Below are 11,708 nucleotides of genomic sequence, written 5' to 3' on the forward strand. Positions count from 1 at the left end.
AGGACTGAAATATGTGACCGCACTGCTGTTGTGTTGCGGTCACTGAACGGTTTTGCACAATTTGACTAGTTTCTATGGTAACTGCATTCAGTTAGTACTTACTCATGGCATATCTAACTGCACATAGTGCTTCTCAAGTACTAGTTCACATATGAATGCATTATAACAATGATAAAATCATTCATGGTGGTGCCAAATACATTGTACCCGCCCCCTGGTGGTCAAAAGAGAACAGCTCTATGACCCCATTTTAATAAAATTGGTTGCAGGGAAATAAATCAAATAGCTAGTGTAAATGGAATAAGTTTATTGTGTATTATAGATAGATATTCAGTATAACAGCAGGGCTTTCATTAGTCACCCACTGTCCATTCTAGTCACATAAACACATCTGTAACAGGCCTTTATAGGGGTTCATCACTGATGTGGATGAGCAGAGTGAAATGTATTGCACATTTTAAATGTTAAATCAACTGTAATATTTGCTAATAGTAATGATGTAAGCTCTGGGCATTGTAAACTGTCAATATATTTTGCATTGTGATTTGGTAAATGTCATAAGATTCATTATGTTTAAATAAAATTAGAATTAAGATCGGTGTTCTCAATCTCTTGCAGTAAGTTGTGTGTGTGTGTGTGTGTGTGTGTGTGTGTAAAAGATAAGCAGTTCAATAGGATTTCACCTTCACTGTAAAAAATGACCGTGAATTTAACAGTAAAAGACAAAAAATGCTACAGTAAAAACCTGTTAAATGGTTAACGGTAAATTCCCCTACTATATACGGTGAAAACTGTATTGGACATTACATGTAATTTTACGGTAGTATACCGTTTTTGGAAGTGAAAAAGGCCGTATAATTTACAGTGAATAACCGTAAATTGACATTCCCAGAATTCCCTGCATTACATTTCAAATTTGATTTTTTTTTGTTGAAATAGCTATGTTTCTTCTTAGTTTTTTCTTATCAGTTTTGTATATTAGGGTTGACAGATTTGTTCATTTGGACTTTTTTTGTGATTTATTCTTCAGGTTACATTGTTATAACTATATCGTCCACTATATAGTCATTCACAATTCTGTATATTAATATGGTTTCAGACACCACTACAAACGGCTGTCCCCTCAAATAATGCACTATATAAGACTATAGAGGGCATGTTTGGGCTCATCCATTTGTTCAACTGATTTATTCAAAAACACTGAATCATTCGGGAATCAATCTCCACCACTGTGTTGCTTGGAGAGGCACAGCGGTTGAAGCAATATTACACAAACTGGCAATGATGACATGTCTAAAAGTAGAGCTGTCCAACAGATTTTGCGGAGAACTGCATACTTTCATCATGCTTTGTTTGAATTTTCATCCATGAATAAAGTGAAGTTACAACTATGCAGTGGAAATAGTTTGAAGCCACAACAGCTGTCCTTCGAGCCAAAAAGAGTTTGCAAGCAAAAATGGAAAGCGAGAAAATGTAATAAAACATGAATCAACATAGCATAGCATCACATTTGCTGTACATTAACCCGGTTTAACCATTGGGCTAGGCGGGGCTGAAGCCCCCGGCCCGAGCAAGGAGGGGTCCTGTGATTGGCTGTGGAGTAGATTGACTGGAGCGCAGATCGCTTAAGCCACCACGCCCCCCCACTTATTAGCGCTGTTATTTAGTTGAGCTTTCCCGTAAATTCCATGCATTACCATTTGAGATTGAAACGTAAAGTTTGAATTTGGTTTACCAATCAAATGCATTTATTCTATATTTGACTTTTGAACGATATGCACAAGTATCTATCAGGTGATTGTTGCCCAGTATGTCTGCATTCACCGCTCTTCACTTTGTTCTGGAGTAATCTGGAAATGGTTGCGCAAAGAACAACATTCAATAAGTAAAAATGTCAGCAATTCTAAAAGAGAGAGGGGCTCAAAAAACGAAAAACATCAAATACAAACAACATAAAAAACATGACTTAGTAAATTCCCAAGCTATCAGGTTATTTTACTAAAGCTGATGATGGAGTGGAAGTTGCTGGAACAGCAAGTGAACCGGGCACATGGAGCAGATAAAAACAGTCATCGTCCACACAGATTTTAGGTTAGTTTGATTATTAACTGGATTAAACAGTCATCGTCCACACAGATTTTAGGTTAGTTTGATTATTAACTGGATTTATATTGTTTTTGTGTTTGAACAAACTATATTCATTTAAGGGTTGGGAGATAATCCGGTAGAAATATATCAATCGTTGATTGAAGCGCGTCATGATGTAGTCTAAGCTTATCATTTCAAGGCGTTTTAAGCAGGTTTTAAAACAAATGGTCTGGTAAATGCGTGCGTTAAAACGGTTTCTGCCTAATACGCACGGCGTATTAGAAATTAGGCGTATTAGAAATTAATTTCTGAATTCTGACACGTCAAATACACATAGTTACAGTGGGTACGGAAAGTATTCAGACCCCCTTAAATTTTTCACTCTTTTGTTATATTGCAGCCATTTGCTAAAATCATTTAAGTTAATTTTTTTTCCTCATTAATGTACACACAGCACCCCATATTGACAGAAAAACACAGAATTGTTGACATTTTTGCAGATTTATTAAAAAAGAAAAACTGAAATATCACATGGTCCTAAGTATTCAGACCCATTGCTCAGTATTTAGTAGAAGCACCCATTTGATCTAATACAGCCATGAGTCTTTTTAAAGAGGTGTGTGTTATGTCTGAAAGACAGAAAGTCTTTATCAAATTCATTAGCAGTTCAGCTTTTGACAAGCAAAATATCGTGGTAGCGTGAATAAATGCTTTTATTTTGTGTGTTAATTTAAACAAAAATATAACCTTTACAAAAAGCACTGTAATTTTATCAGATATATGTGACCCTGGACCCCAAAACCAGTCATAAAGATCAATTTTTCGAAATTGAGATTTATACATCATCTGAAAGCTGAATAAATAAGCTTTCCATTGAAGAATGCAGGGCAGGACTTAGGGGGCCAAGGGCCCCTGGGCTTGAGGTTATGTTTGGGCCCTATTCCCACACTACAAATGCCCTCAAATAGAACACCATTATGGAGTAACACAAAATACACAAACATATGCTTTGAGGTTCATAAATAAACATGATCTTTACTTAATATCCTAATTATTTTTGGCATAAAAGAAAAATTGATATTTTTGACCCATACAGTGTATTGTTGGCTATTGCTACAAATATACGTGTGCTACTTATAACTGCTTTAGTGCTCCAGGGTCACATATTATGAAGGATTGCTCTTTTATCAATGCATTTCCATGACTTTTCCATAACCTATACAGGCATTCATGATTACTGCCATTTATTTGATTATCCATAAGTAATAATAATAACCCATTAGGTCAATAAACCCATAGTAATTGTGACTGCAACTGCGTGCCATTAGCAGGTTAGAGCAGGGCTGCCCAAACTCGGTCCTGGAGGGCCGGTGTCCTGCAGAGTTTAGCTCCAACTTGCCTCAACACAACTGCCTTTAAGTTTCTAGTATGCCTAGTAAGAGCTTGATTAGCTGGTTCAGGTGTGTTCCTGCAGAGTTTAGCTCCAACTTGCCTTAACACACCTGCTGGGAAGTTTCTAGTATGCCTAGTAAGAGCTTGGTTAGCTGGTTCAGGTGTGTTTAACTGGGGTTGGAGCTAAACTCTTCAGGACACCGGCCCTCCAGGACCGAGTTTGGACACCCCTGAGTTAGAAGATTAATAGGTTTGAACAATTTTAATATTAGCAGTGTTGGGAAGATTACTTTGGAAATGCAATAGATTACAAGTTACCCTGTTTAAAATGTAATAAGTAGTGTAACTATTTCAATTACTTTATTAAATGTAACTGATTACATTTGATTGCTTTGATTACTTTTCTAAATTTCAAATGAATGTTAATCATTTGGAAACATTTAAAGCAGGCAGGGTTAACCTTACAGTAGGACTCAACCCTGATTACTGTCAGACTTTCAGAATACAGCATCATAGCTATTAAACTATATCTTGTTATAATTTTAAATCTCACTCTAAAAAATGCTGGGTTAAATATAACCCAGCGCTGGGTTAAAAAGGGACAAACCCAGCTATTGGGTTGTTTTGAACCAGCGGTTGGGTTGTTTTGAACCAGAGGTTGGGTTGTTTTGAACCAGCGGTTGGGTTGTTTTGACCCAGCGGTTGGGTTTGTCCCTTTTTAACCCAGCATTTTTTAGAGTGAGATTTAAAATTATAACAAGATATGGTTTAATAGCTATGATGCTGCTTTTGAAATCAAATCTTTGCATAGCTATGACAGGAGAGAAAAAAAGCAGTTAATCTAAAATAAATAAATAACGTAACACCTTAAAATAAAGTGTAACCTTATTTTGTAATTAAATTATGTAATTCTGTTTTTTAACTAACAGCTAACACAATAAAACACAATAAAAATATGATAACACAATAAAAAAACATGATATAAGAAAATTAATAAAAACGGAGTTATCTGTTTTTGCAAATAAACTCTTCAAATATCTGAAGCAGGCCACTTCAAAGGACAGCTGATGTCGTGGAGTTGTTGTACTTCACACAAACAGACGCAAACAACAGCGGAAGAGCAGCCTTACTACAAAAACAGTGACTTTGTAAAACTATACCATAACTTTTCACTCAATACTGACACTTCCAGGTTTCCCATAAAGCTCGTTTATTTCAACAGGAACAGTGCTGTGCGTGCAGTGCAGTACAGTACAGTACAGTACAGTACAGTCTCTCATGGCTTGAGCAGGAAGTGTAGCTCAAACAAACTGCGCATGTTCACGCAAAGCCTCTCGCTATGTAAGGATGACACCGAGCGCGGTCTAAACGGTAAGGCAGGTCCAGCGCACTTCTCTCGCTCAAACGTAACGGATAAACACAACCGCGCAGCGCGGATCTTCGACGGCTCGTTGACGAGAAGCGTCCGCGGAAGCCCCGTCGAATGGCGGAGGAGCGTCGCGTCGTTTGTGTGTGTGCGTCCCGCCGCACGGGAGACGTCATGAGAACAGAGCACCGCGGCGCGACGCCAGCGCGTCATTTAGATACAGTCTCGCGAACGCTGCGTGATTTAGCCGCGCTCGAGGTGTTTGTGAATGTGCTGTTTGTTTGTAAACACACGTTCACTCCCAGACGAACAAACAAACAGCGAAATGAAGCTGAGGGTTAGCATAGCGCGTTAGCATATCACCACCAGCAGAGGAGTGAGAATGAAATGGCGCAACGTGAAGGGCTAACATGCTAACCGAATTAGCCACTAACACTCATAAAAAGTGCAGTCGCTTAGAAACATTCACCATGGCAACCAACATAGTTTCCGCCAAAATACCACAGATATTGATACTGCTGTTAAATCATAATAAATGCACACCAGATCTCATTCAAACACTGTAGCAGTGTTTTAGTTTGGCACATGAATGATAGCTGATAATTGTGTTTTAGTAGAACACCATGGTGTTACCATGGTAAAATGTAAATGGTAGTTATTATACCATCATTAGTAAACTTTGACGCGGTACTGTACGATGGCCAGGTTCATGTAAGTTACTGTGGTATTTATTTACTCCAACGTTATTCAAAATATAGCACGGTATTACCATGGTATCATGTCTATAAATCCTGCTATGTCCATGGAGTAACTTACGGACCTACCTTGCAGAAAGACAGCTGTTTAGTAGTCTTCATTTGACAGATGAGCAAAAAATTGACCAAATAATATTTGTTTGTTTATTTATTTAGATACATACATATCTACATGTACTATCTACAAGTGTCTGACAGTAAGGCAGTAAGGATTTTTCTTTTAGTTGTGGATATAAAACTATAGGTTATGTAAATAGTAGGTTATGTAGTTAATATAAACCATACTTTATATATATATATATATATATATATATAAATTATATATTTTTTTAAATAGTGAAATACTTGTTGCCACTTGAAGTGTCTGTTTGAAGTAATTTTTCAGGCAGTTTTAATCAGGAATGGCCCACTGGTTTAGGTTTTGGTAACTCTTTTTAATAGATTTTTAATTTATTTACTTGTTTTATGAATGCACATTTCCCCGATGTGAATATTATGTGTTCAGACACTAGCTTGTAGACAGTCCATGTTCACTGGTTTAAACTGAATTAATGGTACACACAGTCTGGTGTTTAGTGACCCACACTTACACTTACAGTGGCTCTTCCAGTAAGGGACTGTGGAGGTTAAAAAGGGCATCTACTGCGACTGGCACAGCTGTGGATGGGGTTTTCTGACACAGCTGCGGAATCGCTATCAAGAGATCGCAGTTTTTATAACCCGAGGCTGCTAATGATTGTTATTCTTAGTGCCTCAATTTATTTCTGTTAAAAAAAAAAAGAATTTGAAAATATAAAGCCTTAAAGCGTTGAAGTCTACAGTGGTGTTTTAAGTTGAAACTTTCCATGTTGACTCATGTTATCATTGCTTAATTGTAAAGTTGTATGTATTTATGTTGCTTAAGAGGTGGAGCATGTTACAAAGTTTATATATGATTAATTTCAAAAAGGTTTTTGGAATTACATGAACAAATGAATTGTGCCCAGTAAGACCAGGATTGTGTATTAAGAAAATGAAACATGTTCAATGTTAAATTGAAATGTTTTCTACTTATAATCTACAAAAAAAAGAAACATTTAAATGCATATTATTATTATTATTAAAAAAGTGATATTGTGAAATATATATTCCAAAGAGCAGTTTTCTATTGTAATATATTTAAAATTCAGTGTCACATGATCTTTTAGAAATCATTCTTTTTTAAAAAAGATTTTAAAAATGTAATACTTTTATTCAAGGACACATTACATTGATCAAAGTGACAGTAAAGACATTTATAATGTTACAAAAGATTTTTAAATGCTTTTTCGAATGCTTTTTATTTGAATTTTTTTTTTTTCCAAAAAAAAAAAAAAAAAATCATTAAAAAAGTATAGCTTCCACAAAAAAAACTGTTCAACACTGATAATAATAATGAGCAGCAAATTAGCAATATCAGAATGATTTCTGAAGGATCATGTGACACTGATTTCACTGAATTCAGATTTGATCACAGGAATAAATTACATTTTACAAATAGAAAGCAGGTATTTTAAAGGAGACATATTATGCCCCTTTTTACAATATGTAATATAAGTCTCTGGTGTCCCCAGAATGTGTCTGTGAAGTTTCAGCTCAAAATACCCCGTTACAGCTCGGACCTGTTAAAAATATCTGTTTTGGTTCTGATTATCATGTTTATCGCACTGAAATCATGCGTTTTAAACCATATGAGTTTAAATTTCTGATAAACGGTTTTCTGAGCGCACACATCTGAAACACACGCACAGAAAGCGGCTGTCACAGCATGAGTACTAAGTTCTCATTCACACACAAGTTTACATTAAAAACACACGAGTTACAAAAACAGTCGGTTATGTCTGTGAAGGTAAACAGCTGGGAAATAAATCGCATGTTTATTTTAGATCTGAAAAGTCAGATTTTCATGATATGTCACCTTTAACATAAACTTGTGTGTGAATGAGAACTTAGTTTAGTACTCACATGCTGTGACAGCCGCTTTCCCGATATTTGGCATTTTTCAAATATCTGCATCGGCCGTTAAGTTTTTCTGTTTGGCCGATGCGTTCATGGCGTGACTTTTATTTTGACGGCGCTGAGAACGGCAGCGCATGAGCACACACCGCTCACATTCTCCCTCTTGTTCGCTGTCGTCGTTAACAGTTCTGTCCACGGGCAGAAGTCTGTCTAATAATGAGATAGAACTGTTAAACAAAGGAATTAAAATGTATACAAAAAAGTATTATAACGATTGCTTTTATATTGTTAGTAATGGAAGGCAAGCATTATAATACTTTCTCGTTTGCCGTCAGCATTCAGCAAATACGCATTTATATCATTTAAACAAATCTTTGAATGACTAATGAACATCTAATTTCAAAAACCTTGCAAACTTAGTCGAATCCAACTGTTGTTGTTTACAGTGTTTAATTCCTTTTTAATTATATTTTTATTAAATACTTGTTTATTTGTGAAAAATACTTTGTCATTTAAAGTATAAGCATGTTTATTTTACACATTTATTTTTTAATCCATTTTCAAATTATTTCAAATTTCTTAAATATTAAATAAAATACATAAAATTATATCGGCCATCGGCAACCCTGCTTTCCAAGATATCGGCATCGGCATCGGCTGTCAAAAAACCAATATCGGTCGACCACTGCTCTCTTGTCTGCTCTGATGCTGGGACTCTAAATAGTGTTCTGTGCTCGTCTGTGCAGCCAAAGGCAGAACAGTTAGCGTGTTTTGCTCAAACTTTCGCCATGGCATTAGAGCTGGTACACCATTGCCGCTTGCGAAATCACAATAATGGCGCCGTGGGTAGAAACTTACAGATTAAGGGGCGGCAATATTATAATGAGATCCCTTTGCCACGTCACCAAGGGAGCGAAATCAGACGCGCTCGTTTTCTCAGAAGCTTGCAGAAAAAAGCGTACCAAAACAAAGTTACTGGGTTAATCTTTTTCACGTTTCCTTGATTGGTAGATGCACCGGGGACCTGATTATAGCACTTAAAACCTGGAAAAGTCAGATTTTCATGATATGTCACCTTTAAATTCTTAATTTAAAATAACATTTATTCCAAAGTTTGACTAAAATCTAAACCAGGACTGTCATACTCCTCAGAGTTGAAGGAGAGCGTGGTCTATGGCAGAGACAGAAGTCACTGTGTCCGTGGAGGACATGGTGGAGGTGAAGAGCGCTGAGGAAGAGGATGCAGATCCTAACAACCAAAGCAAGACTCGGATGATCCTGCAGCTGCAGCCCATCACAGCTGGGTGACCACAACACAAACATAATAATAATAATAATGCATCAAATATGTCATATTAAACACAAACTATTCTGGGAATAAGTGGGTGCAGCTTGATGTTATAGATGATGTTTCATGTTTGATAGGCTTGGAGATGAAAGCAGTGAGACAGATGCTGCAGTTGTGGCTGTGGAGACACAAGGTAACCATGTCCTAAAACTTAATAGTGGTGATTTTTCTCTGTATCATGACAGCAGGTTTTGCACAGCTCATGTGTTCTTTATAAAATGCAGCCTTGTAGTTTAAACCGTCTTTAATTCACATTATTAGCAGTAATCATTCTGTAGTTTCCTGCAAGCTGTAAATGCTGTCTGCTCAAATTTATCAGCTCTCTCCAAGCAGCGGATTACGCTGTCATTAAATACACCTAATGCAGTTTTGCCACAATAAACTCTTGTTGACGTGTGTGTGTTTGTTCAGATGAGGCGTCTGCTGAAGGAGAGGGTTTGGAGCTTGGTTATCCCATTACATGCGGAGAGAGTAAAGCCATCCTTCTATTCAAGAAGTTTGTCTGCCCGGGAATCAACGTCAAATGTGTAAAGGTTGGTGTCGTGTAGAGCACATCGCTGCAGATAACCGCTGGTAATGTGTTTAATCGGCCTTTCTCTGTTTCTCCGCAGTATGAGGATCAGTTGATTAGTCCGAAGCAGTTTGTGCACTTGTCAGGGAAAGCCACCTTGAAGGACTGGAAGCGAGCGATCCGGATGGGTGGCGTTATGCTCAGGTCTGCTTGCGCATATTGTTTTATTTTTTTTAATGCGCTTCAAAGGCACTCAAAATTGAGTTTTTTCATGACCATTTTAATGAAAATTACACCGGCGCATGTGAAATGAGTAATTTTGTTGCACTAAGCTGTTAGGTTAGTCTTTGCGTCTAAAAACGCGAGACGCAGTGCTCAGGAATGGTTTTATAAAAAATGCAGCGCAGAATGCCTCCTCTGCCATGTTGGCGTCAAATGAAACATTTGCCATGCCAATTTACTACTGTGTTTGCCCCGCCTCCGGGGGCTTCTGATTGGTCCACTGTTTTGGAACAGACATTGATGAGCAGTGTTGGGGGTAAAGCATTACAAGTAATGCGAGTTACGTAATTTAGAAGGAAACATCTGAGTTACTTTTTCAAATAAGTAACTCCAGTTACTTTTTCCCCCATGTATTGACTGACAGCTCTGGTGTTGCCATGGTGAGAGAAATCGGGAGTGAGTGCAGAGAGACGTCGTGTGCGAACATGATGTTACTGTAGTTCTAGACTAAATATGAACATGTATTTATTCATCTCACTTGCACAAAAACAGATACAGTATTCCTCAAAATGAAGTAAAACAGTCAAATGCAAACTCAAAATATTATAAAAACCTGCAATACTTAAATATGTTAAATACGACAAATGTCATTTATGTATTTAATCCCATTTTATTAACCAATGTCTTTGCTACTGACCTTTGATGATTCAATTCAACCATACTTAGCCAAAATTACGCATTTGTGTTTCATTTGTGTTATTGCTGAAGAGTGTTGAACTTTCTTCTCCTGCGTCATATTCTTCATGCGATTCTTTTGAGCGGCGCCCTCTACTGTACAGATAAGAGTTTACATTTCCTTCAGCCTGAGGTGTATTCATTTCATTTTTGGTGTGAAAGGGCTTTTACAGTTGTAAAAGAAAAACTTTTTATATTAAAAACAAACAAGCAAGCCCTGCCCAGATTTAAAAAGTAATGCAAAAGTAACGTAACACACTACTTTCCATAAAAAGTAACGAAGTAGTAATTAGTTACTTTTTTAGGGAGTAACGCTATATTGTAATGCATTACTTTTAAAAGTAAGTTTCCCCAACACTGTATACAAGTGCTATAACAAGTCTCAGTTAGCTTAACGCAGTAGCCTACACGTAGCAAGTTTTTTTTTAATTTTTTATAATTTATATAATTAATTAAAAATGATTTATTTATTATAAATAATATAATAAATAAAATGAAAACAGATAGAATAGAAAAAGAATAGATCAAGCTAGTGTTAGAGCCCTTTTTTTGCTTTTGATAATTGTATAATAAATAAAAAAAAAACAAATAGATAGAATACAAAAAGATTAGTAACTTTCCCCAACACTGTTGAATTTCACCCAACACTGAATTTCGCCCTTGAACTCTCGCAGAGCAATGGTTAACGTGACGCATCTTAAAATTGTGATTGTTCTGATGGATCTGCAGAGCTGTAGGTGCTAGTACACACAGACAAAAACAGCACAAGAGTTTACAGATTTTACTACATTTTACTCTTATTATTTTTCTGTACTCTCCGACAAAAAGGTAAAAAAGCTGTCACTAGGGTATTACCTTTTCAAATACACGTTTGCACCTTATTTACTCCTTATTTAACTTAAAGGTGCTTATTAGTACCTAAAGGGTGCATAATAGTACCTTAATGGTACATATTAGTACCTTTTAAAATGGTACAATCACAGTGACAGCTTTTGTACCTTTTTTTCTGAGAGTGTATGGACTAAGTTTATAAACACTGTCTGATGTCAGTCCAAATTGTTTTGGACTTTTGGGAGAACATTTTGGGTTCCGAAATTTGCAGTTTTCATATACAGCCGAGTGGCCAAAATTATTAGAACTAGTATTTTCAGCAGCTAAAAAATGGTTTTAAGTCAGTTATTTCTATCTTTTGCTGTAGTGTGTCAGTAGGAAATATCCGTTTACATTTCCAAACATTCATTTTGCCATCAATTGTAATAATCCAGTGAGGTTTTTGCCTGACAACAGCCAGTGCTCCACACAGAGATCTGATCT

General features: G+C 36.6%; 1 protein-coding gene across 1 annotated transcript in view; it reads left to right on the forward strand.

Annotated features, from left to right (window-relative positions):
• The first annotated feature begins 4,747 nt into the window (after positions 1-4,747).
• LOC107708700 (glucocorticoid modulatory element-binding protein 1-like) overlaps positions 4,748-11,708 on the forward strand; it is a 21,133-nt gene continuing 14,172 nt past the window's right edge. The window contains exons 1-5 of the mRNA XM_016513004.1: positions 4,748-4,851; positions 8,731-8,882; positions 9,004-9,059; positions 9,338-9,459; positions 9,538-9,741. Of these exons, the coding sequence (XP_016368490.1) occupies positions 8,752-8,882; positions 9,004-9,059; positions 9,338-9,459; positions 9,538-9,741 (513 nt within the window). The 5' untranslated portion in view covers positions 4,748-4,851; positions 8,731-8,751. The remainder of the gene's footprint in view (positions 4,852-8,730; positions 8,883-9,003; positions 9,060-9,337; positions 9,460-9,537; positions 9,742-11,708) is intronic.

This window comes from Sinocyclocheilus rhinocerous, unplaced genomic scaffold, assembly GCF_001515625.1.
Source record: "Sinocyclocheilus rhinocerous isolate Xijiao unplaced genomic scaffold, SAMN03320098_v1.1 scaffold54, whole genome shotgun sequence".
Classification (NCBI taxonomy): domain Eukaryota; kingdom Metazoa; phylum Chordata; class Actinopteri; order Cypriniformes; family Cyprinidae; genus Sinocyclocheilus; species Sinocyclocheilus rhinocerous.